This window comes from Cervus canadensis, chromosome X, assembly GCF_019320065.1.
Source record: "Cervus canadensis isolate Bull #8, Minnesota chromosome X, ASM1932006v1, whole genome shotgun sequence".
NCBI lineage: Eukaryota > Metazoa > Chordata > Mammalia > Artiodactyla > Cervidae > Cervus > Cervus canadensis.
This window is the reverse complement of record NC_057419.1, coordinates 19,023,583-19,051,234: the sequence shown is the minus strand read 5'-3', so window position 1 is coordinate 19,051,234 and position 27,652 is coordinate 19,023,583. Positions and strand designations below refer to the sequence as shown.

The following is a 27,652-nucleotide window of genomic DNA, read 5'->3' as shown; positions in this document are numbered from 1 at the left end:
CCATGAAACATTATCTTCTCTGCACAAAATAGACCGGACAGCCGCGCGCGTCACAGAGGTGCACTCAAGAGAGCGCAGGCGCGCCAGGCCTGGCAACAGCCGCTTCCGGGTCACGTGGCCCGGCTTCCGGTCCGGACCACCCCCTCTCGGTAGAGACGCAGCCAATCAGATTCTTCGGACTTCGCGGTCACCTGAGCTGCCTCCGGAGCCGTTGGCAACAGCCGAGCTGCATCGAGCGAACCGCCCAGCCCGCCCCTCCGCTCGCCGCAGCCCCGGCTCCTCCCTCGTCCGGCCCCCGGGGCGGGGTCTGTCGGCTCGCCCTCCCCTCTCAGCCTAAGCCTTCCCTCCGCGAACCGGGTCCCCTCCCCACAGCAAAACGGCTTCTCTTCCTCAGCTCAGCGACAGGGGCTTCCCCTCAGTCGCCGCCGCCGACGCTGCCGCCGCCGCCGCCGGCCGAGACCCTCCGCACCCGCGGCCCGCGGCCGCCGTAAGTCCCGGGAGGCGAGCGGGGACACCGGGATCGGGGAGTGGGGAGGGAGGGTCGGGCGAGCCCCCCGCCGCCCCACGAGCGTCCGGACGACCCCACCCCGCGCCCGCCCGCCCGGCCCGCCACTGGGGCACCGCGCCCCGAAACTCACTTCTCTTTGCGTCCGCGCCCCTCTCCACGCGGCGCCGCGTCCCGGGCTGCTGGGGCCAGTTTCGGACGCTGCAGCGGGTCCGCGGCACCTGTGGTTTGGGAATCGCCTCAAGTTTTGCGGGGCATTTGCGGGCGGGGTCGGCGGCCGGGGGCGGCGGAGACGGAGGACTCTTGGCGCCCCCTGCGCGGCGGCGGTTGCCATTGTCTTCCCCGCTCCTTGCCTGTCACCTCACCCGGGCTCGATCGGTCAGTGATGGAGTGCGGCCCCGTGGGGCGGCGGGCAGGCAACGGCCACTGGCCCCGAGCCCGCTCCGCGGCCGAGCCCATTGTTTTTAATTCCAATCTCCGGTAATTGAGGCGCCTTGTGATTTGAAGCAAAATCGGAGCGTTGGTTTTTAACTAGAGGGAAGGAATACTTATGCCTTGCGACCAGGCATCATCCCATGTTAACATATAATTTATTTTAAAGAGCATAAATTGTTTATTCACATCATATAAAGTGATGGTGGGGAGAGATGGAGGACCTTGCTATAGACTCCCTTGAGTCCTTGAGTTTCAAAAGCAAATCCCCAGTACTGGTCTCCAAGATCCTGGAATACGGGTCTGTTCTTTTCCAAGTTCTGCTAACGGGTTTGCGTGACACATTGTCCAGTTGATGCGTTACTTGCTATCCCCTTGTAATGCCACTGTCTTAACAGGACTTCTGTGTGAGGCACTTTGACATCACCAGTATTGTTCGTTTATTTCGTGCCAGTGATGCGTTTTAAGTGTGGTGTTAACAGCTAGTTTTAACTTTATTAAAGTTAAATTGTCGCATCGTAAATTTCTAAATACCTTATTGATGCCCGTTTGGATTATTACAAAAGGCGGCAATGATTTCTTGGCGAAATTTAGCGCCCATTTTATTCAGATAGATGGTGTAAATTCCCCCACCCCATGTTCAAATTCAGTATGGTGTGGGTAATACCAAGAGTCAGGCTGAATCCTACTTGCAGAAACTAGTACTGAAACTTGGAATAGTTAAAAGAAAAGAAAAAAATCTGAATTCTACCTTTAAATTACCTTTGTAGAAACAATGCTTTCTGTTTGCATTTGGGGAGACCGATTGAATTTCAAGGTTTCCTTAAAAATTAAAACATGTAGACTAATCATCATTTGCAGATTCTAAATAAATGTATACAAAATAGTTTGTGTGAAATACACTAGAATTCAGCATCCACTCCATCTGTAGATCCTATGTTTTTAAATCGTTTTAAATTAAGTATTTTGTATAATGTCTGAATGTTTGTAGCTCTTAGCTTGGCTTTTTAAAGGTTTATATTCTCTTTGGTAAAGTTATATTAACTCACTTTATTGTGTGTATGTTTATGTTGGAATTTTTTAAATGAGATGTGAATTTTTAAAATCAGGCTTTTATTAAGAAAAATGTGTGTTTATGGGATTTTTTTGGTTTATATTTTAGTTCTTTTGTTTTGCTTAAAATACGTAAACATGAACTGAAGACAGCATTCCAAGTTATAGCAGTCTGTCTACAAGTAATTCAGTTTGGCGCTAGAACAGCTTGTTCTGTGTAGGGTGAAAAATAGTAGGTCTGTTTATTTCAAATGCATCTAAACCAGTTGATGTCAACAGTTCTCTTTTGATCCATATACATTCCTATAGCACAGATACACAATAGTTTCTTAAATTGCAAGAATTATCTTTCTTTTTCATCAGAATTTTCACCTCACCTGTTTTTGTCCTCCCCCTCTCCTGCAAACTTAAATGGAACAGGGTAAGGTGGGAGAATTTGCATCTGGTGGAAAGATCTTTCTACAAGAATTTCCTGCTATTTTAGCTAGCATAGAAATATTGATGGCTACTCATCATTTGTTAGCTAAATGCCCCGTTCCTCAAAGCTTCTCTTTGCCACATGTCATCTTAATCTTAACTTTATTGAATCAAAGTATTGCCTGTAATCTTGGTTCTGTTTATCTTAACAGATGCAGTTTATGTTGCTTTTTAGTCGTCAGGGAAAGCTTCGACTGCAGAAATGGTATGTCCCATTATCAGACAAAGAGAAGAAAAAGATCACAAGAGAACTTGTTCAAACCGTTTTAGCACGGAAACCTAAAATGTGCAGCTTTCTTGAATGGCGAGATCTGAAGATTGTTTACAAAAGGTATCATTTTTATTTATTAGAAAGGTGAAACAGAATCAGATATTAGATCATTTATAATGTGGAAATTGCAGACTTTCGAGAGATGACATTTATAAATAATGATTACTAAAGATATAAATGAAATAGTCTTAAGGTAAAGCTTTGTACTTTTAAGATAACTACTGTTTCGGTGAAATGATAAAATCATGGGACTCTCTTCTTTTAATTTCATTTAAAATTATGTAACTAAAGGCATAAATGATACTTCATGCTTAATCATCTTTTTAGGAAAACTGAAAGAATTCATTTCTTTGCAGGGGAAAATAAAATCAGTATTTTAAATTGTGTGAGTAATTCTCTGAATTTAGATAAGCATTTACCTCCCCCTCCCTTCTCCCCACAAATCTGTAATGACTGGTATTTGACATGCCTTTTAATCTGACTTTCAGGATCTCTTCCTCATGTATAAACTCCTTGGATACGTACACCATTTTAGTCATAGATGTTTAAAAATCGGATATATACAGGATTTGTTCGTTACTGCTTATTAATTTGAAGTACACTTGTTGCTGTGATGGAGGTGTGATTAGATCTGGTAGATAGATAATTTTGCCCAGAACAGATTTTTAAAATTTTGATGTTGTAAAATGACTCATAGATAGGCATTGAACACTAAGCTTTTAAATGATGCTATACATCTTTCTTAATATCTGAAACTTTTTGATACCTTAAACTTCTCAAGATTGTTCTAATCGGATTAAAAGAAATATAACTGCTTTGTTTCTTCACTATTTCTGTTCCCTTACAAATAACTTACCGAATTTAAGATAAAAATGTTCATGCATATAAAAATTCTCTTCTGTGGGGGATGTGAGGGAACTAACTATGGATTGCAAGGAGGGTCAAAGAGAATTCTGGGTTTTATCTCAGTTTTCATTTATTCCACTCTACTATGGATGGGGTTGTGGGCAAGATGGCAGAGAAAGACATGAAGATTAGAGAACATCTAGAATTTTTAAAATAACATGGACGACTTTACAATTTTTAAAATACCATAGACTCCTCTTTACAATAGAATGAATTTAGTCATCTTTGGGTGATTTTGGATCTAGTGTTTGGTGTAGTATTTGTTGAGAAAAATCATAAAAATACCATTTTAGAGGTGGAAGATGTTTTAGAGTAATCTAGTCAAGTGATTTTTTTTTTTTTTAAAGAAACTTTTTGCCCCAGGGATAAAACCTTAAACAAGTGGAAGTGGAGGTGCTTGTGTGACTGTATCTCTACTCACTTGGCTTCCACCCTCTGTGTAGGGCTCCTGAGTTTGAAAACCAATACTGTTGGTCAAAACTGAGTTTTATTTTAAAAAATGAGAATTTGGGAGAAGTGACTTGTCCAGGGTCAGTTGCTTATGACTGCCATAGGGGCCAGAACTCAAATCTTAAACCTGGAGGCAAGGGTTTTAAGCTGGGATGAGAAGGAAATTTGCATTTCTTTAGGGATCCTGTAGTTGGAAAACGGGTGAGGGGAGGGCTGAGACTGGAACCTGAGGGATCTATTAGGATATGGAGTCCTGAATGAAGATTTCTGCTGTGGGCTCAGCAGGTGGAAGAGTTGTTCCTGAGGTAAGTTTGGTAAGACTTGGTCATTGCTAGAAGCAGGGAGGGCAGTGAAAGAGAGGGAGGACTGGGGTGATTCCACATTTCTGGTTCAGCTGATGAGGTAAGTGGCGAGGTAGAAAGTTGACTTTGAGGAGCCTGTGTGACTTCCATTTGGAGATGCCTAGTTTTTTCAGGGTGGGCATAGGCATGGACATCTGGGGGAAAATGAGGCATAAAGGGTTAGTTAGATCACCAGCATTTAAGCGGCACACAGAGGGTAAGTTTTAGGGTCAGTCACCTTAGGAAAGGGGAGAGAGTTCAAAACTAAGGTCACCAGTGCCAAATGTTGCATGAAGGTCAACTAAAGTGAAGAATCTATTAGATTTTACAGTGAGCATTTCACAAAATGCCCTTTGTTGGAACATTTTGTTGGAATAGTAGAGACAGCTCTTGAAAAAATGGGACAAAGTGTGAAGAGGTGGAGACAATAAAAAAGCAGGTGTAGACTGTTGGGGGGGAAGGGGGGAGGGGGAAGCTTTGCTATGAGGGACAGAAGAGGTGATAACCACCCATAGACAGGAGTGGAGAGACAGGGTTAAAAAATGGCATGAGAGACTTAAGCTTATTTCTAGGTAGGGAAAGGAGTCCCCCGTGTGGAGGAGGAAAATACTAGCAAGGGAATCAGTCCAGGGAATCAAGATTCTTGGAGCTGAAGGAGATGGCCTGTCCATCAAGAGGAAAGAAGCACTAGTTGGTACTCTGCATAGCATTCAGCCCATCCATCTTGGGACACTGCTTTTTCTGTTATTAAAACCTGTAAAATGTAGTCTCACCTGACTCTGGTATTTACATCAAACTCCTATAAATAAAGATGCACTTTAAAATACCGGCTTTACTAAGATGAAATTCACATACAAAAGTTAGACCCCATTTCATACTAGAAACTTTTCTAGTGCCTTAAGGACATTTTTTTGGTAGATATGAACACATGATTATTTTTTCCCTAGTCCAGCTGGAAGAGAAGACCTTTTAAGTAAAAGAATTACCACTTAGCTACTGAGAAATTCTGAACTAGCATTTTTTGCTGTTCATATCACCAAGTGATCTTTCTGTTTGCCTTCCTCAAGTTGTCTCATCCACATTCTTTATCCCTGAGCCTTTCTTACAGTTGCCCATCTTGGGGAGGGAGAGGTGAGAGAGTGGAGTAAGGTTAATATAACTGAAAAAATAGACTGAAAATCTGGGGACTTGAGTTCAATTCCTTTGTGCCATTAGTTTTGTGACTTTGAACAGGTCATTTTGCCTTTGTTTCTTCATCTCTAAAATAAATACTCTTGAAGATCCTGTGAAGACAGAAAACACTATGCTTTTTTGATTCCTATTTTGTGCAGCATGTTACAGGATTAAAGTCTGTAAAAAATATACACCTACCAATTACGAGCTTCAGAATTTGTTTAAGAGTACTGTATTGATTTTCTTCACTAACAAAAGAATTTTTAATCACATACCAGTAGAATATTGAGAACAGTTTGGTTACATTCATCCACAGTCAGCTGATATTTAGCTGACTGGGGAGAAGTCATGTGTTATGAATATAAGAATAGGCACTTTCAGATGTTCTCTGAGTGCCAGTAATTAGAGTAAGCCTTAATCTACTCTGCTAAAAATAACCAAACATACCTTCTTTCTTACTAGTCTATTATTAATTTTACTTCAGATTTAGACTTACAAATATGCACTGAGAGAACAAAATGAATTCATTATTGAATTTTTTTTAAATCACTTGGTTCTAAAAATAAGGACTACTCTTCAGGTTCTCTTGGTAATCTTTTACTAAATCAGTGTAACAATTTTTCTTTCCCTCCTCAAAGCAGGTGAAATATTGCTTTGAATATGTTTTAATTTTTACCAGTTGCAGGATTACTTTATTTAATACAGTTTTGGACTATAGTTTTTAATATAAAACTTGGGCTCTGGAGTCAGGTTACTGTTCCTGAAGACGGTTACTCAGTTAAGCCCAAGTCTCCTGTAAATGCGAGTAATAATGGTATCTCTCTGAAAGTTTTTTTTGTGAGGATTAAAATGGTAAATTATGCCAAGGCTTTAGGTAACATTTAGTGCCTTAGTCACAGTGAGGACTCAATGAATGTTAACCTGTTTCTGTTTCTTCCTTAAACTTTTTGGAAAGAGGTGCCTTCTTATGATCCTAATAACTAGATGTTCACCTACAATGAAGAATTCATTTAATTTGATATTAAAGTAATATTTCTGAATGATTCCTACAATCTAGGACCTTTGACTACTGTTTAAATGTTATTTATTTGTAAGTAAAAGGCAGTTCTGTGGTTAAGGAGCAAGAGTGGTATAAGCATTAGATTGCTTAACAGTAGCATTGAAGAAATCTTGAAATTAAAAGTAAAAGAAATTTTACCCGACATTGCCTACTAGTGAATTGTTTCTAGTGTAATTTATTTAGCACTGTGTTCATATCAGCCAGTAGTGTCTGTTTTTTATTTACCATTTTTAATGTCTTTCCCTTTAATCTTTAGTTTTATTACTTCAGAGAATCTTATGTGTCATTTGTATCAGTTTTCCAGATTTACAATTCTATTTGAGCAGCATGGGTTAAGGAGGATGGAAGGTTGGGTTGGAATATCTCATTGCCTTTTAAAGCAATAAACAGAATAGTGCTGGGAAAGAGAGGGAGCACTTTGTTAGTAAAGTTGGAGGTGGTGCATGTTATGCCCTTTATGATAATAAATGAATGTGCTTGAATGCCTTCCTGAAGACTGCAGGAGACCGACCATTTAAAATAACGTCGTGAATGTAGAAATCAGATAGAGTGGACATGGCAACTAGTGTACCTGTATGACAGGGGAGTCACTGTGGTAGGTGGGAAAAGGCCTGGAGTTAAGGTCTCAAGATCAGATTTCTGGTCCCAGTACAACCACTTGGCAGGCCTTGTACTTTTGGGCCTCTTTTTTCTTCTGTAACCAAGGATGATGGTGTTTACTATTGAAAAGCTCAAATAAGATGAAACGTTTTTTGATAATATTGAAATTAATAGTGTTATGAAAATACTAGTTATTCTCAGACTGAAGAGCAGAAATTCATTGGATTTCAAAACTGAGGTTGTGTGTGTGTGTTTGTGCATTATTTTACATTAATGCTATGAGCAGTGATTACCCATTGTGTTTCCTAAAAATTGCTTAAATGCGCCTCAGTGAAAATTATAATGGCACCTGAGACTTATTTGGAATGTCTTAGGTTTTCATTTTGTTCCTTTTCAAAAGCTTCAAACACATTTAAACCATTTGAAAATACTTTTAATCCTCCTTAAAGGACTTGGTTAGGTCATCCTTTGTTATGCCTCAAGGTTTTGTGTTAATAAGTTTTGGCTTCCTTGGGTCAAGTATAACCTAGTCCCATGTACTAGAATTCTTATTTGGAGAATATGAGTTTTCCAACCTTATTCCTTCTTCAAGGGTAAATAGCCTGAACTTCAACAAGGAAAACTTGGAAAATTTGAGGACATGTCTTAGTTTTCCCTGTTCTCTTTCTCTAACTTCTGTGATTACTTGCAACTTGTTTTTTTTCTGAAGGCTTATTTTCCACAATCCTATATACCTCCTTTAAAAATAATTCTATGCTGTCAGGAGTCAAGATAGTAGTTACCTTTGGGGATGGGAGGCTGTGACTTGGAGAGGACAGAAGAGGGGCTTCAGAGGTTCAGTAATAATTCTGTTTGTGGTCCAAGTGCTGGTACCACAGGTAGGTTCACGTTGAAAACTCATCAAGCTGTACATTTATGACTTGAGGTCTTCTCTGTGTGTATATTACATTTTAGTAAAACATTCCAGAACATTGACTTCATGTTGACAGTATCTTCAATAAATCCTTCAGTTGGAGAGTTTATTTTCTTCCCTGTTTACTCGTGGTTTGAAATAGTCACACAGTGTATTTTGTTTTAAGTAAACTTCAGAACAACATGTGTCAGCTATGTTTTAGAATATTCCTACAAAAGGAGCCTGAATGAAGGAAGAGCAAAATAAATAACTATTTCTAGATAGTGTGATTTTTTTTTTTTTTTGCTTTCCTGTACTTTTCAGAATTTCTTTTTTGTACATTTATTATTTTATAGTCTAGGAGAAAAACAACTTGCTGTTGTAAAGAGGAAATAAATTGTATAGGCACAAGGTCTTTCACAATAGGATATGAAAGTGTATTTTAGAAAATACATGATTATAGGGTAAATTTTTTTCTGCATCTGTTTTTTGTTGCAGATATGCCAGTCTGTATTTTTGCTGTGCTATTGAGGACCAGGACAATGAACTAATTACCCTGGAAATAATTCATCGTTATGTGGAATTACTTGACAAGTATTTTGGCAGTGTGAGTAGTATTTTGTTTTAGGAAATTGAACTTGATAATATATATTTTTTAACCTTTTCTAACAAGTTTATTATTTGTCTTGAGAATTCTATTTGACAGTAACCTCAAGAGAGGGAAGGAATGACTATTTTTTGTCAGTGCAAGTCAGAATTGCCTAGTCAGTTAACTGCCAGAATTGCTTGACCCGACAGACCTACTCATTTAATTATGCTGGTGAGAATGAGGTTTAAAATAGTGAAATAGAAGGGAGTCCAGCTGTAAAGATTAATATACTGGAAGTACTTAGTATAGAATTTAGATTTGGTTAGCAGTTGTAATCATATTACCCAGAAATATGTAAATATTTCAAAAGACCAGTCTTTATGAGTAGAAAATCATTATTAAGTTGCCCATGTTAGGAGCTTGCAGAGCCTGGTCTTCTTAGCTTGAAGGCATTGTGTGTTATCAAGTACTTGAGACTTGAAAATTAAGCTGACTAAATCAATGATGCTTAGTTAGCAGGATTGCCATTTTTAGATATAATTAAGATTAATTCACTCCTGTCAGATTTTATTGACTACCTGATAGTAGATAAATATCTTCTGCTTTCTTCAGGTTTTATTTATTTATTTTTGCTTTTCAGGTGTGTGAACTTGATATCATTTTTAATTTTGAGAAGGCTTATTTTATTTTGGATGAGTTTCTTTTGGGAGGAGAAGTTCAGGAAACATCCAAGAAGAATGTCCTTAAAGCAATTGAGCAGGCTGATCTACTGCAGGAGGTAAGCTACTCAGAGTTCTCTTAACTAGACACTAGCATGTTGTGCTCTTGCTAGGGAAGTCTCAGTCATCTTCCCTCATTCTTACAGTTTCAGAAATTACTCTGAAGCATGCTTGGCATGTAGTGTCCATGTGCAGTTTATTGATTGGCATATGTGTCAGTCACATCAACTCAGTTATCTGTGGATGTATTGTTTACTTTGGAGATGGTCTGGAGATGGCCCATTTTTGGACCCAAAACACCGAAGTCCAAACATTTAGAGGGACAGACTTCTTTAAGATGGGAAAAGAAGTAGTAATTTGAGAACTCTGTGTCCATTATTCTGAATTAAGATAACCCTTTATCTCCTTAGTGTCTACAATGAGGAGTTGACTGTGAGATTATGGCATTTTCATTCCAAGTTGGTTCATGTTTTCATCTCATGCCCATTAAGTGCAAATGTAGCCAAGCAAATGATAGTGTTTTATTACACTTTTTGTAGAATCCTCTAGTTTCTTGTTAGCAAAACTAACTGAAAAGTATTTCTACTTCTCTTTGCTTTTCTTAAATACAAACCATGTTTTGTCAAACAGCTACGTTCTTGTCTTGCCTTGATATCACAAGAACCATTGATAAAACCCCCTTCCTTTCTAATTTCCACAGTTGTCTTGGGTTAAATGTATATTTGATGCTTCTGTACCTTCAATTTCTGAAGCTAAAAATTCATAGATAAGGCTACCTTTTCTGAAAAACTTAATGATACATTAATTCAGGTACCTAGTTGAATTATGCTTTAGTCATAATTGAAGTTTAATCAAATAGAAAATTTATAGCAAGAGGAGGAATTAGTCAATATTAAAAAATGTTACTTGTTTTCATTACAGTAATTATCTTTTATATTATTGAAGGAGGTTTTAAATCAGAGTAAATCTTTTTTCTTCATTATAATTTATTAACTGTTGGCCTCATTCGGGCTTCTCACTCAGGAGCTGTCAGTAATCCCTCTGCATCAGTCACTGACTTAGGTCAGTTGTGGGGATTGTTTGAAGCTGGGATGACAACATCTATAACATACATAAATTAAACATTAGACAGCGATTTTTTATATTTAATGATACTGAGTTGCCAAAACAGGGGTTAAGGTGCCTGCAGAAGTGAAATATTTTGTTGACAGCCCTAATACCATCTGCTGCTCACTAGTGAAATGAACACAGCCCCTTTTCTGTGTGTGTGGTTTACTATGGTTTTTTATTAATTGACTGCATACTTGTCTTTGGGAGTTTTTTTTCTTTAAATGTCAGGTGTGCTGACTACACACTCACATTTTACTGTTATAAAATTGGGTTAAAGTTAGCACCTCCTTATTTTGCTGGTTGCTAACCAGACTTTTCTGAAAATTAGGTCAAAACAAGGGTCATAATGGGAATTTTTCATATTTGTTTCTTCATTTGATCACTTTTATATTTCATTATTATGGAACTATATTCTGTTGTATCAGATCCTGGTATTTTCTCTAGTTTTTTTATAATTTCCTAATTAATTACATTTGCCTTAAAACATTTCTAAAGTTGTTGAAGTTAAGCTTTTATTTTTAATATGTTTTTTCTGGAGAATAATAATTAGGGCATTGATACCTTCTTGTGTTTGGGTTTTTTAAACTTTACTGGGAAATCGCTATAGACTTTACAGTATGACAGATATGCTGAATTTACTTTATAGCATGTATTGAATAATGTACTAGAGGATCAGAAAGTTATTACATGTATATGTTTGTGAATGTGTGTGTGTGTGTCCCCTACAAAAGTATTTTAATAAGAAGTCTCCTTTTTTGAAGTAGTATTTTTATCTCTCTAAGTGGGAAAAGTAGGAATGGAGAGAGAAGCATGGGATGTCCATAGTTCCATGCAAAATTCTCCTTACCCTATCTTCACCTAGTTTAAAAAAAAAAAGTTGACTACTGTTAATTACAGTTCCTTGTCTTTAGAAGAGACAAGGCCCTGTTTCTCTTCTGTGACTACCTTTACATTGTTTTGTACATAAACCAAATTGATAACTATATTAAGACATTTTCTATTCAATGGACCAAGTGAACCATTTTTCTTAATTTCCCCATGCAAGCAAGTCTTGAGGAGACAGAAAGTGGCTGGTCCATTCTGAATTTACAGTGATGTTAAGGCCTTAATGAAACCAAGCTAAAGTCTCTATAGGGCAGTTAAGCTTCAGGTTATTCTGTTCAATTTAACAGTTTAACTTGTTTATTCATGTTATTCACCAACAACATATTGTCACAGGAAATCCAGGATGATAAGATGTTTGTTTCCTAAAATAGAGTCATTTATATGTTGATACATGATACAAGTTTACATCTCTGGGCGAGTATTTGAATCTTATGTTCACCAAATAGATGATAGAATACGATGAGAAAAAACATTCCAAACTGCTAAAATGATTTGTCTGGACACTGTGTTAACAAAAAGGAACTTCAATGATAGCCAATGCTTATTGAGCACCTAGATGTGAGGCATCCTATGCTAATCATCAGGATTCCCTGAAAAAGGGTCCTGAGAGCCTTTTAACCAACGGAGAAGTAGAGGCTCAGTGAAGTTCCAGTGACTGGTCCTAGGTAGCAGTTGGCAAAACCAGGATTCTAAACCCAGGTCTGCTAGACTTCAGAACTGTATGAAATCTTAACCACTGTGCTCTGTCTGCCCCAACTCCCATTCATGTATTTTCTTGGTATGTATATTTTAAACATTCTGTTTTGGATACCAAGTTTCAAAGTTCCAAGTACCATTACTGTTTGTCTCAGTAATATAGTAAAGAAATTCCTTATTCTCCTGGAGGTTTTTCTATATTGAACAAAGTAGATTTTCTAAGACTGATGCCATCCTTTACTTCTTAGACTGGAAATTTTGTCCAGTTTATCAGTAGTTGGAATTCATTAATCGGATATATAGATATACATTAGTATTTTTCAAGTCATTTCTTGTTGGGTTTATCAGAATGTCTAGATCTATAGTAGCTTTTTTGGTCTTATAATTTAGGGTATAATATTCACTTAGTTTATGTCATGAAATGATTTTGCTTCCAAAATTGTACATATAGCTGTAAAGACAGTTATCTAAATGCAGTCTTAAATTTGTTGAAGTCCAAATTTATTTTAATTTAGTTTATATATATCATGATTTTTTTTTTTTCCTCTTTGGTGTCAGGTCTTTTACTTGAATCAATTGTTCTGAACCCCAAAGATGACTGAATTATATTGAAAATATCTGCTGGCTTAAAGATATATGCAAACCACAAAATAATTTTGGTTTTAATCCTTTTTTAATTTGTGAAATAATACATTTCTATCTTTATGAATTTTTATTTTCAGAAATATTTCTTTAAAATGTCTCTTTTACTCAGTTTGTGTAAACGTCATGTAGTTTGTTTAGGTAGTCCTTCATTTCATAGGCAAATAGGGTAGACATCAGTGGATACAGTAGATTTTCTATTAGCATTTTACAGTAGTAATGAGAACATAAAATTAATGTGTATTTGAATCATAATTACTAAAATATGACATTGTGCTTAAAAAATAAAGATATCTTCCTTATTTTACTTAATTACTTAGTAAAGAAGGGTTCAGTTTTAATATTTCTAGACTGAACTCTGTGTTTCTTTCGTTTGGTATTCTAGTGTATGACTCCTTAATTAGATTTGGGGGTAAAGCCCAGAAAAATTGGTCCATTATCCAATTTTTAATGTTTGACCATTGGAATTTAAAACATATTTTCTTAACATGCCACTAATACTTAACTTGATTTTAAATTATTAAAGTGCAACATGCTGAGATTGCTAAATTGACTTTTTATTTTTTTTGCAATACTTGGAACATTTTCCCCAGCACCAAATACCTATTTTAAGCTAGATTAGATTTTTTTTGGAGGTAGGGCATGGGGGAGTGATACAGTTGGGGTTTATTTTATAAACATTACATATAATGACAAAGGAAATAATAGAGTGCATATTCTTTGTGAAGTCAGGCACTTACCAGTTTTTCTCTGCTCCTTAATTTTATAGAGCCAGAATGAAGAATGGGGAGGTTTGTCTGAGGATATCTTATGATAAAGAGCAGTCTAAGGCTTTAGTCCCTTTGACCCCCAACTTATTTATTGGTAACTACTAAATTTACCATTTTTGTGGCATGGATAAGACGGGGTGTTATGCAAAAACTGTTGCACGTGAAATGATTTCAAGTCCTTGCTTGATCTGTGAAGATCAAATAGTTAAATACTGGGCATTGGGCATTAACCCTCAGCGGTAGATGCATGATGGTGTTGATCAGCGCTTTGAGATGTGTCAACCTTTTTTTTTTTATACTAACAGCATCATTTTCAAATTTGTGGGGATTTTCCTTTTGAGCTTTGTTTGCTGTTGGTATTATTTCTCACTAAAGTAATCTGACAAATGAAAAAAAGTGAGGTACCAAAAGCAAGCATAACACTCATGAATTTGCTTCTACTTCAAGGTGGTCCACCTTATAAACAGGTTTATTGGATTTACAGTTGTTAATTTGCCTCATCTAGAAAGTGGTGCTCTATGGAGAATTAGTGCTGCTAAAATTGATTTGTTTCAGTGCTGGGGCTGCATGATATATCTTAGTACTATAGAACATCTTTGTGGAAGTAGTAATTAATAAATCTGTTGGACTGCATAAAAATGGAAAGGTAAGAATCTTAGGTGACAAAGGGATTTCTTTAAACATGGATCTTTTGTAAATTAAAAGTATTTTAAATAAGTAAGTACTTATTGAAGTATTTAATAACATGCCTTTTAATAAGTTTTTTAAATTAAAATCTTGCTAATTAAGAATATTAAGGCATTGGGTAGTTAAACTCAAGAATATCTTACATTGTTTTAAAAAACACATGCTTTCAAATATATACAGTAATATAACAGCAAAAAGTATTTTGATAAAAATCCTCTTAAGATTGGTTTTAATAAGACAAACTCCTATAATTCCTTTGTAATTACCACTGTTTATATTAAAACCTTTAAGCCTAAACCTTCTTCTTTTCAGTTGGGTTAAAAATTAACAAGGCTATGTAGTCCTTTATACCGGCATATTTTAATTTTTTATATGTAAACTTGATTGGGTTCTACTAGAACAGATTCTGGATAAGTGAGGTTTAGTTACATTAATGCTTCAAATGGAAAATACAGAAGGGTAGATACAGAGAAAACAGAAGGTGAAACAAATCTTGCCTTTCACTTTGCATTTAATAAGAAACAATTTGGCCAATGCCCTTGGTCACTGGTTTTCAGGTTGTAATCATTCGCTCTATGTCTTTTGAGCTCTTTTTCCTTTGCTTTTCAGAATTTCAAGAATTTCCTCCTTACTCTTTCATTTTAATTCATTTTGAGCCAACTCTTGCTACTCTGGTCTATTTGTAATAGCAAAAGTTGGAATAACTTAAAATATTCAGTAACTGTAAATCTGATTTTCCGAAGTATTTGATAAGAAGCCACAGTAATACCATACTTTTTTATATCATAATAGTTACATATACATAAACCAAAAAATTTTTTGGTTAAATTATATATACTTGCTCATATTTCTTGTTTTACAGTCTCATGTTGTCTGTTCTATTCTTTTTTTTCCAATGCTGATCCTGATCTACTAAGTTGATTGCATGAGCCCTAGGATTGAGACCTGCACAGGGACCTGCAAAGAACATATTCCTAGGTGTTGGTGATGGTTTTGTTTATTTATGTATTTATTTTTTAAAATTAAAGTAAGTTGACATGATTTAAAAAAAAAAAAGTACTTTCTGAAAAATTTCAGTGTTTGAGTTCTTTTTTTACACTCCTGAGCCATTGTTTTTTTTTTTTTTTCTTTTATTGCTTTTTCTGTTGTCTTTTTTAAAATAAAAATTCCCACTATAGGAAGATTAACAAATACAAGCAAGGACACTAGAACATGATCTTACCCACCAACCAGAGACAATTAGATTAATTCTGGTTCTCAACTGGAGTTGAGAGTAGGGTAATTGTGCCTCCTCAGGGGACACTGGGAAAAGTCTGGACATGTTTTTTTTGTTACTACTAGCCACTACTAGCCATGAGGTACCACTGGCATCTAGTAGGTGAAGATCAAAGATGCTGTTAAATATCTAACAATGCCTAGAACAGCCCTCTCAGAGTAAGAAATTATCCAGCCTCAAGTGTCAATGGTGCCGAGGTCCAGAAACCCTGGTTTAGTTTAACACCATGTAATATATAAAGATTTCATTTACAGATTCCATTTACATTTATGGACTGCTACATATTTTCGATATAATTTATAGTGCAGATTACAAATGACTAGCCAAAAATGAATCAAAAGTATAAGGGAAAAAAACCCTAAAAATTGTGAAGAGAGGGATACATGTGCTCAAGAACATGTAAATGGCTATAAAAATCACCTCTGTGATTCACCAAAATTACTTTTACTTGATCAAAAATAACTTTTGATATAACAGAGATAACCCACAGCACTACGGGATGTCACTGTATAATTTCCTCAACAACTAAATCTGTTAACATTTATTAAGGTTATTTAATTTTTGTCTGGAAACAAAATTGAGCATATCCTGCAGGCAGTTAGAACACTTGAACTTGCTGCTGATTTCCCTATCCACCTTAGGGATTTGATAATTCCTAATGAGAGGAATAGTTTAAATGACCAGAATTTACATATATAATATAGACTTACATTGTACGTACCTACTTTTTTGTTGTTTTTCTTTTATGCCCTATTAGCCTTATAGAATTTACTTAGTAAAGATATTTAGAGTTTGAATATTTGAAATTCAGTGATTCCAAGAAATCGTTTATATTTTAAAAACCTTGGTTAAATTTAGGGCATTTCAAGTTATGATCCAAATGGAAGACCAAGACAAATACAATTACCCTAAGATATACTTAAAACTATTTATTTACAGTCTAAAGTTGTATTTACTAAGTTAATTATTCTGCTTCTTTATTTTTATTTTTTTGGTTTGTTTCTTAGATTGGCAAAGAATTGTTTCCTCCTTATGAGCACTTAAATTTGTATTCCATTTTGGAGGATTAGTTTAGTGGTATCTATTAACAGTTAAATGTGTACACTTTTTGCCCCATTAGTTATACTTGAAGGAATTTTATCCAACAGAAATATACAAATGCACTAAGACACATGCTGAACCATTGGAACCTAATCAAATGTCCATCAATGAGAAATAGGTTAAAATTACAGTACACCATATATGAAACCGTTGCTGCTGCTGCTGCTCAGTCACTTCAGTCATGTCCGACTCTGTGCGACCCCATAGACTGCAACCCACCAGGCTCCCCTGTCCCTGGGATTCTCCAGGCAAGAACACGAGTGGGTTGCCATTTCCCTCTCCAATGCATGAAAGTAAAAAGTGAAAGTGAAGTTGCTCAGTCGTGTCTGACTCTTAGCAATCCCATGGACTGCAGCCTACCAGGCTCCTCTGTTCATGGGAGTTTCCAGGCAAGAATACTGGAGTGGGTTGCCATTGCCTTCTAGCTATAAAAAAAAAAGAGATCAATTTCTATGTAATGATATGGAAAGATACTCAAGGTTTATCAAGTAAGAAAAGATCTAGGAATAGGACATTAAAAGTATTACCTCTGACAATATTTGAGGTTCCCCCCTCCTGTTTTAAAACATGTATTTTAAGTATAATTATTTTTAATTTATAATTTTTTCTTAAATGACATAATGCTGCTGTGTGAATGGAAGACTAATTTGTGTTACTCCTTTAGGTGAAACTAGAGTAGAATTGGCTAAAAAGAAAGTTTCAGCAGGTAAAGTGAAGCACTGATGTTCTCTTGGTCATTTTAACCATCTGGAGCAACCATATTGCTCTTGCCACATTGCTAACTTTAACGTAAAAAAAAAAAAATCACTCAACTCTCCTAGTGCTTCAAAAGTGCTTGTGAAATAAGACACCATGAGCCCTGTCACCTAAAAGATACCTCATAAAGTGCTTTCATTTTTTCTCTTTTTATTCATTGCTAAAAAGAGATCTTCATGAGTTTGGATACTCGGAGGCCCTTTCGTCTTTAGCTCAAGGAATAGGGTTCCAGAGTTAAGAGTAAGGACTTTGCCACAGTATTCAATAAAAAGTACCACTGTATTCTAGAACATGAAGGACTAAGGATACTACTTTATAGTGCATGGAATAAGTGAAGCCCCTTTAAGAAAAACTGGAGTATAGCAGTAACTTCAAATTATACTTGTTTATATATATATTTTTAGGGCTTCCCTGGTGACTCAGTGGTAAAGAATCCACCTGCTAATGCAGGAGACACGGGTTCAATCCCTGGGTTGGAAAAATACCCTGGAGAAGGATATGGTACCCCACTCCAGTATTGCCTGGAGAAGCCCATGGACAGAGGAGCCCGGCGGGCTACAGTCCATAGGGTCTCAAAAGGTCGACACAAACCTGCGTGCATATATATATATGCATATATAATTATATATGCATTTATATATATAATATATATATTATTAAATGTATGTAATTTTCTCTTTGATTACCTTGCATACCAGAAAGAAAAATCAGGATACTAGGTTTTCCGTTTTGGATCCATACCACTAGTTTATTTAAGCACTTCTTGTCCCAACAAGACTTAAGCCTTTAGATCATTTTACTTTTGAGTCAGCCTAGTATAGTGAATATCTGGGAATTTTTAAGGTAATGGGGTTTGTTTTAGGAACATAGGTGGTTTTGAGAACAGGTGTAACTTAATTCCTGTCTGCTGTGTTTGTTGTCCTACACTTCCCGCTACATCTGGTCCTTTTTGAGGGGATTGAGAAAAGATTATTCTTAGGATGGAGGAGAGTTGAACGAGCATGTATACTAAGGAAAAGAGCAAATGCAGAGAGCGATGAAAAACAGGAGTAGAATAATGGAAAAAGTATATTGGGAGGGTGAATAGGAATGGAATCAGAAGCATTGGTTTGAGTAAGATGAGTCTTCTCCCTCTGTTTTGAGTTTAATGGGTTTAATGAGTTTAATGGGCCATAGATTTCTTTTTTTTCCTCATGAGTTGGATGAGTTGAGAAACTGTATCTAGAGGAGAGCTGCTGGGACTGAGGAGAAAGAAGGGGCTTGAAATGTTGAAGGTTTGGCATAGACTTAATGGGGAAGAAGTCAGCGATTTGCCCAGATTAAAGGCCCATTTCAGATTGAAAATAGTAAATATCTAATCTTTATTCCAAAAATAGGTCTCCAAGTAATGTGTACTAAGGGCAACTTGTGGTTTATATTTATTTGTGTAATTCACTGGATTAAAAGTTTTATTTTCCTTTTGGTCTTTATTCCCACACAGTCTATATCACTGACATTTCAGTGTATTAAACTCAGTTTGCTAGGTCATAGAAGACAGTAGGTCTAGTTCTGCAGAGGACTCTCACCCTCCCTCATTCTTAATTAATATAATTATTCCATGACTCATAAAATGTTCTGGTGGTGTGAAGGCCCAGAATACTGGAGTTATATTTAATCCACTATAATGTTTTCCTTGTATATAAGAGAAAAAATAAATTATGGGCATATCTATCATTTAACTAAAAATCAACCTTAAATGTTAAATGGTCATTAAGGCATTTATTTATAGCATAACCTTTTCTGCTTCTGTCAGTTTAAAATGGGAAAGTATTTGAAACATGTTATAACAACTTAAAAGTGTTGAAAGAATACATTTGTTTTTGTGGATTTTAGAGTTTTTTTATGTTTTTCAGGGTATTCTTTGAAGAGTATTCTTCACAATTAATTGGATGCTAATTTCTTGTTTAAGTACAGTAATATAAAAAAAAGTACAGTAATATGAATCATTGCTATAAAGAATAATTTGGCTTTATCAACTCTTCTTTCCTGGTAGTGGTTTAGTTTAGTTGTTCAGTTGTGTCCAACTCTTTGTGACCTCATGGACAGCAGTTCTTTCCTAAAGGGTAGTAAAAGGTCTGTTAGAAATGCCCCAGGCAGGCACAGTTGAGAATTGCTCCTATAGAATTGTTCCTTTTCTTTCATGGTTGTCTCCTCTAGTGAGGAACGGCTGTGTACTTGACTCTGTTTGGGAAACTACCTTTTTGTTTTCTTTTTTTTCTCCTTTACTAAATTTTTCTTACAATTGTTGGTTTTCACATGGTGTGATATAAAATTAAGAGACAAAAAGATGAAAAGCTATAATATAAAGGCTCAAATATTGGTATTATTTAGGTGAAAATTTATTTGATAGACTTAAATTTTTCTTGTTCTCTCACCAGAAAACAGAGAATATGTTTTACAGCAAGAGTTTGGGTGTAAGAAAAAACATACTAGAATATGTGCTGGAGTACTGACATGCATCAAAATGTAATAGGATATATAAATTCAGTTTGTAATGACAATCTTGTCAAGTTTGTTACTTACACTTTAGCATTACGTGAAAAGTTTAATTACATTAAATCCTAAGAGATAGTCCCACCTATTTAACTGATGATACTTTCATAGGAAATTTTGCTCTGATAATGATTCATCATTGGGGCTTATAATTTATTGTTTTACACAGAGAATATTGAAATAGGTTCAGAGTTCATTGACCAAAAAAGTATTAATACCATTGATACAGAAATAGAATTCCCTCATGAAAATGAAGCACTTGGGGGTTCAATTTATTATTGTTATTATTTTAGCTTTCTGCTTTATTTCACAATGTTCTGAGTGGGAGAAAAAAAGCAATTATATCTTTAAACTGTTTAGGGATTATATGAAGATTAAAATTTTACTGGCTTTTTTCTTCAAATACTTTTGTATTTAATGGTTATTATATAAGGTATCTGTTACATATTTTATTGGAACAGTTTATATTGACTTTGTAGTGTAACAGTTCAAAGTGCCAAGTTGAATAAATAGTAAATTGAAGATATCTTAAAAGCAGTCAAGCAATTTTAAACTTTTTTGTCACAAGCCTTTTGGCTCAGGGTATAATTGCTTTGAGAGTCTGATGATCCATGGGCCTCCTTTTCAGGAAAATCTGTATCTAATTTTGCCCCTAGTTTGAGGGAGTTTGGAGTCCCTAGATATTCATCTCTTCTGTGCACTCTAGGGTCAGTTTAAAACCACTTCAGGTTACCTTGTTGATGTGAAAAACATCCTTTTAGATACATTTAGAGGCATAGACATTTAACAAATCTGTTTGGTGAATTCTTTAAAATCTGTATTCAGGATTATTTTAAAAGTAATACCCTTAGTCACAAAGGCATAGTCTTTGGAATTTTCTTTTTTTTCTTGGTAAGCTAAGCGAATGATTAAAAACCTCTATTGCTACTAAATGGGTAACTACTTTTCCACTCTTTTCTTGGGAAAGATTTTCCTTTAGAATCTGTAAAAGTTCATGGTCATTCTAGAATGTAATGATTTTCATTAAGGGATTAAATTCCTTTGCTTCATGTAGTAAAATCCTGATGAACCTGAACACTGGTGGGAGGGAGTCTTCTAACTGGATTTTGAGTTAACTCAGATGACTTATACTGAAAAATCTTTTCAGTATATTTTTAGTAAATACAGTGCTTTTGGATTTTGTAGGACATAGGTCATCATTTTGGTTATCATTATATACAGTAAAGTTATAAAAGATGAATATGAATTCCTGGGCATTGTTTAGAAGTTAAATATTCATCCATGAACCAAAATTCTAAAAACAAATTCTAAGTTTCAGTTAAGTTTTCTTTGCTGTGTGCTAAACATTCTAGAAATCTTATTGTGTCTATGTCAGTTTGTATACTGTGTGTAAGAATATATGCATTTCTTTTGTAGCCACGTCATGAATATTTTAATGTCCCTGTGTACTAAATGACCACTCATCGTGTATGCAGAATTTCACAGAGGAAATAGAGAGCTGATATGCTTATGAAAGAAAATATCCTCAGCTTGGTGACTGATTACCTTGTGTAATAATAGAACATTTTAGAACCGTTACCTTTGTAATAATTTTCCTGTTCTCATCCTCTTTTCTGTTTTATTTTCATTCTGTGTGTGATCTTGATACAGCTTTTCCTGCTTGCAACTGGTTTAATTTCTTCTTGAAAAATATGATCTATGATCATTTTGAGTGATGTTTCATTTCAGACACCTACATGTCATCATTTGTGAACCATCTGTGATTAATCTTGTAAGAGAATAGCTAGCAATCATTAAATATTTACCAAAGAAAATAGAGCTGAAATGCTAGGTCACAATTAGCAGTGCCACAACGTAGCATGGTTTGATCTTCAAATGTTGGCAGGATGGGACTATACTTAGGGTAATTATAGTATATATGAGGAAACATTTTTAATGTATCACATAAAAGTGTATTTGGCAATAATACAAGAAAGTAAAATCTGCACTAATATAATATTTAAGGTAAAACATTCACAATTTCTAAAATATTTGTAATGCCACATTTATTGACTCATATTTGTGCTATACAATATCAAACAATCCCTCTAAGAACTATCAGAAAGCTATGTCAGAAAAGTCTCTTCTGCAATATCTATTGTTTAAAAGTAATCCTTTCAAAGTATTAATATAGGGTTTATTTTATATAGTTAAGATTCTAATATTGTTTAAATACTATTTTACTAGTTATATATTCAAGTCTGCATTTAGATACTTAATGATTTGTTAAATATGGTTTTATATTTCTGATATTAAAACCTTTAATATTGATCATTGTGTTTTAATAAAACATGCAGTGTATATTATTATAAAGAGGAAATTACCAAATAATTCATTGTTAATGTTTAGAGAGTTTAAAGCGCAAGTTAAGTAAGCTATCATTAAACAAGTTCAAAAGATGCTCAGAGTGGTTTACCACTGAAAGAAGACCTGTGAAAATGTGTATTAGTCAGGGATGCAGATCAGTTGTTTCCATTCTTCCATTCTTGCTATACTACATGACATTTGAAGCACCTGGATGGGCTATCAAATGAGAAATTAGCATTATACATTGATAGCATTGGGAAACATTGGTCTTTCATTTCCATTTTTTTCCTCCCTGCAACATGGTATTCATCTGGTTTTAATGCTGCATAAATATGCATTGTCTCATGCCTGTTTGCTTTGGATGCTGTATGCCCAGCTGTAACAAGATGTTGCTTTTGTTATTTGTATACAGCTGCTTGCTTTAAACTAGTAGATTCTGAAATAGCTTTCCTTGCATGTCTAAAATAAAAATATTGCATGTACTTTGTCTGACGTGAATGACTTTTTTCTTCTCCATCCTTTTGACAAGTAATATATTTCATATTTTAATTTTTCAGGTAATTTTTTAAAATTATGGTTTAAATGTAGCAAAATTTACTAGTTTAACCATTTTTAAGTGTACAGTTTAGTAGGTTCAGTATATTCACATTGTTGCACAACAGATCTCTAGTTTTTCATCTTGCAAAACTGAAACTGTATCCATTAGAAACAACTATTCCCCATTTCCCCTCATCTCAGCCATTGGTAACCACCTTTCTACTTTGTTTCTATGAATTTGACTAATTTACATAATAGTTTTTTCTAGATGGTTTTGAGTACAATTTCAGTGTGAACATGTGAAAATTAGTTTTATACTACAATTGATTAAAGAACTAACTGACTATTTGTATAAGTCTCAGTGGAAGAAAATGTATAAATGATTCTTTGAAATTAGGCCTTTTAGAAAAGACAGATATTTTTAAATAATGCATATTTGAGAAGCAATGTGGTTCTCTTCAAGAAATGCTATCTATATAAGATTGCAGCCAGTGAGCACATAAGGGGAAATCTAACCAGCTTCAACGAGTAGGATGAGGGGGCACATTTACATGGATAAGTTAAGAATCTTAACTCTATAGAATTCAATGTAGGCACCCTGTAATACATTAAAGGTTGTATGACATCTTAAAAAATTACTTAACATTAAGAGAAAATGATTATTTTAAAAGTCCCCCTTATTTAATATGTGATTCATGAAAACTCTGAGACCATACAAATAGAACAGTATAAGAAACCCTTATGTACACATCACTCATCTCCAACAACCATCAACAACTCAATGTTGTTTCATAAATCACCACCCTACCATGCCTTTTTTGCCTGAGTATTTTACAGCAAGCCCTAGACATCCTATCATTTCATCTTATATACTTCAGTATGTGTCTCTAAGAGATAAGCACAGCCCCCCAAATTAACAGTAATTCCTAAAATCTTATTCTTGATTGTTTTTTTCCTAATTGTCTGGAAAATGCATTTTTATAATAGAGCTAGATTCCAAACAAGTCTCACACTGTATCTGATCTCTTTAAGCCTCTGTTAATCTTTAATAACTCTGCTTTTACCCTCCCTTGCCTTTTTTTTTTTTTTTTTGGTTAAACTGAGTCTCCTATATGGTGGAATTTCCTCCATTCTGTATTTGGCAGATTATAATGGTGATGTTTAACTTGTTTTCTTATCCTCCATATATATTTAGATCTGTAGCCTGGTTAGGTTGAGGTTCAATTCAGAGGTGGGGAGGGGGGGCAAGAATACTTCATAAAAAATAGCCTTTTTTCACCAAAGCGACTTTTACCCATTTTTCCTTAATGCACAAACATACTAAAAGGTCATTATATGAACTTTGTATATAGAGTTGGTTTATAGTAAGGCTAAATACCTTTATTTAGATTTCAGTTGTGTCATGTATCAGCTAACATATTTTGAGCACTTTTTCTGTGAATCAGGCACTAAGCCTTCTCTCTCTCAATCTCTACAAATGAAGGTAAGTGCTATGATCGTTGTTTTCCAAATAAGGAAACAGACCAGAGAGTTTAAATAATTAATTTGAGATTATTCCATGTAGTGCTTTATATACAATTAAATCTAATGTATGGATTTATGGTTTAATTAATTTTTCTTCTCCTTGTTTTGTGCTGTACCACAATTAGGATGCAAAAGTAAGTCATTTGGGTACAAAAAATTGTTTTCCTCTGTTAAAATCTAGTATGCCTTTTAATTACAAACTTGTTGCTACTAATATCTGAAATTTGACCCAGTTGGTCCTTTTATTTTGTGCTGTACAAAACTGGACACTTTGGAAAATTTTTAATTTTTTTATAGTATGCTTGCTTTGGGTAGTCTTCCTTTGGCGTTTACAGATGAGTATTGGTTGTTACATAGAACAAAAGGCACTTCTGTCTCAGGTGTCAGAGCGTTCTTTCTGTATGTTGCTTCCATTGAAGCCATTGGTTGCTCTGGGGAGGTCTGGAAGGTAAATTTCTGCAGAAAGGAATAAATACGTGTGACTCAAAAAAACAGCAAGGAAAATAAAAATATGTGAAGAATGGGGAGAACTCAGGGGGTTTCCCTGGTCTTTATTTAGGGGAGGTTTTGAATTTTTACAGTAAGACAACTTACCTTTTCTGTAGAAACTGCAAGTGGCTCAGTTGTGTCTGACTCTTTGTGACCCCATGGACTATACATATACAGTCCATGGAATTCTCCAGGCCAGAATACTGGAGTGGATAGCCTTTCCCTTCTCCAGGGGATCTTCCCAACCCAGGGATTGAACCTAGGTCTCCCGCATTACAGGTGGATTCTTTACCAGCTGAGCCACCAGGGAAGCCCAAGAATAGTCGAGTGGGTAGCCTATCCCTTTTCCAGCAGATCTTCCTGACCCAGGAATTGAACCAGGGTCTCCTGCATTGCAGGCGGATTCTTTACCAACTGAGCTATCAGGGAAGCCTTTTCTGTAGAAAGGTCGATGTCAATAATTTCCTTAAATGCCAGTGGGTTTGACAGCTTTTTGTATTACAGCAATGGAGCACAGCACAATTGGTAGGTAATCAGTAGGTATTTAATGCATGCTGAAAAAATCTTCCTGTGGTCTCTGGTGTTTGGGACACAAGTTGCTAAATAAGCACTGGCTCTCCATGGAAGTGCCCAGACTGTTGAACTGCTTGTGTTCAGCTTCTCTGAAACTTGCATGCGCTTCCGTGTCGATTTCACATTCTCAAGCCTCCCCAGATCTGCTTACCAGAGTCTCACATTTTCCCTCCACAGGAAGCTGAAACCCCACGTAGTGTTCTTGAAGAAATTGGACTGACATAACTCTCCTCCCCTGTTGATGACTTCCTGTGGCATTTCACACACTGTAGATGGTCACTGCCTTCATGTCCATGTTAGCTAATGGTGTAAGATGATGTCTTGTCAGTATTACTATTCTGCTAAGCTGCTTCATTCAGGCCTACACAATTTCTTTTTATAAGGGAACTTTGGTTAATCAAGTGATAACAAGGGACTTAAATATGAATTAGAATGAATGCAGGAAAAAAAAGGTACTTTTTCTGGCTATTTTGAAGTTTATAGGTCTGTTTCTCTTGAATAGGTTATTATCATTACTTTTGATTATGTGTATCTATGAGTATGACACAATTAGGCAATATACATTTATTATTCTCTTTGGCAAAAAAATCATGTGAAAGAAACCTGGTTTTATGAAACCAAAGACTACTGCATTTCAGTATATATGCGAATAAAGGGATTGACATGTCACATATCAAATGAATGAAAATTTCACTGTATGTTGAAACTTAAATTATACCAAAGACCCTTATTAGAAAGTAAACACCTTAAAACAAAGGGAATACACAAAAAACTAATGGAATGATGCTGTTTTACACTAAAAATTATTTCATAAGCATTCCAAACCTGGGACGAGGAACAGAGATCAGCTGTTTCATAATAGTAAACATGCTATTTTTAAGGCCAAGCAACATTTGACTCCTGACATAAATTTTTTTGTGGTCATAATCATTTAGTCACTTAGTTGGATTGTTTTTGATGTCTCCCAAATAAAATGAAAATGTTGACTTACCAGGGATTCTTAATAACAGTATCTTATGGAAAATGTGTTGCTTTTTTCACAAAGTGTTGCATAAGTCATTGTTTAAAGCACGAATATTCCTTCTGGGGTGCTTGTTACAGCCAAGTTTATTTTACTCCCCTATTGCTTCCCTCCACTTAGAAGTACAGCAAACTTTAGGGTGGCTTCCTTCCCTTCCATGGCACTGCCTAGTTATTGGAAGTCCTAAATATAAAAACAGACACCACCTCTCATGAAAGTGTGAGTTGAATGAAGTAAAATGGCATTAGTGGGCGCTATATTTTTTAAGGATATAGTTGTTTCAATGTCACTTTTATACATACTTCTACGTATATAAGCGTCTTCACAGTTTACACTTTTCATTTGTATCTGCTGGGCTGGATTAAGCTTTGTTGTGATTGTGACCAATATTCAGGCCACGTGAGCCCTGTCTTACCATATTGCCAATTAGTTGTAATAAATGTTCAACGTACACAACTGTAGTGTGTTTTTATCTTTTTCCAAAAGTCTGTCAAACTATGAAGAGCTGCTAAAGGAAGAATTTTTTCAAAAAATTTTCAAGTAAGTTGTTGAAAATTCACCTCTGTTTGAATGTGGTGGTGGTTAAAAGCACACACAAGATAAATGGTGGAAGATTTACGGAGTCTTCATGTACTTCAAGTCCATTAAAAAATAATGTGGAGTCCATGCTACTGAGAGCTTATCTACACACTTATTTTCAATCAATAAATGCCGCTTTTAAAACCTTGATGCAGTTGATTTTTCTCTTTCTGAATGAGCAATTCAAATCACCCCAGGTAATCAAAGGTGTCCTAACTCAACTGGAGTCCACCTACAAACTGGAGGTACTAGCACACTTGCTGAGATGGATGGGTATAAACAAATTACTGCATAGTATAAGTACCAAAGCAAACCTTTGATTATCTTGATAATTAATGGGCTGCCTATTCACTACAGATAGGAAATGTTACATAAAAATAATGTGGAGTTTTTTTTAAAGTATACTCTAATTTCTGGAATAAAATATCTTTATAGGAAAATAATCAAAAGGATATTTAAGAAGGAGGAAACTACCATATCAAACGAAGTTGCTAGTCTGCTAAAAATAAAAGATGTGTGCAATTAAAAAATATATGTGTAGATTTAAAGAGCCTCTAACAATGCAGGTATCTCTTCACTGAAAATAGGCCAATGGCAATGTAGAGTTGCAATTTTTGAATCATAAATAGTAATCAAATTATAAGTTAAAAAAAATACAAA

General features: G+C 35.5%; 1 protein-coding gene across 7 annotated transcripts; it reads left to right on the top strand.

Annotated features, from left to right (window-relative positions):
- The first annotated feature begins 167 nt into the window (after positions 1–167).
- AP1S2 (adaptor related protein complex 1 subunit sigma 2) lies at positions 168–27,142 on the top strand. 7 transcript variants are annotated; one of them, XR_006267465.1, is made up of 7 exons: positions 312–487; positions 2,620–2,798; positions 8,659–8,767; positions 9,390–9,527; positions 13,571–13,665; positions 24,456–24,464; positions 25,570–25,674. XR_006267465.1 is itself a non-coding variant. In XM_043458556.1 (6 exons), exons 2-6 carry the CDS (start codon positions 2,620–2,622, stop codon positions 25,615–25,617), a joined length of 483 nt encoding a protein of 160 aa, XP_043314491.1. In that variant the 5' UTR covers positions 168–487; the 3' UTR covers positions 25,618–27,142. The 7 variants fall into 7 exon arrangements, 4 of the variants coding, with proteins under 4 accessions (XP_043314491.1, XP_043314494.1, XP_043314495.1 ...); XM_043458556.1 differs by lacking the exon at positions 13,571–13,665 and having other exon boundaries at positions 168–487; positions 25,570–27,142; XR_006267464.1 differs by lacking the exon at positions 24,456–24,464 and having other exon boundaries at positions 25,570–25,706.
- Positions 27,143–27,652: the final 510 nt, after the last annotated feature.

Excerpts from the sequence above, each read along its gene's own strand:
- AP1S2 (XM_043458556.1), top strand. The coding sequence starts at position 2,620 with ATGCAGTTTATGTTGCTTTTTAGTCGTCAGGGAAAGCTTCGACTGCAG. Across the intron at positions 2,799-8,658 it reads CTGAAGATTGTTTACAAAAG|ATATGCCAGTCTGTATTTTT; the intron begins GTATCATTTTTA and ends TTTTTGTTGCAG. Across the intron at positions 8,768-9,389 it reads TTGACAAGTATTTTGGCAGT|GTGTGTGAACTTGATATCAT; the intron begins GTGAGTAGTATT and ends TTTGCTTTTCAG.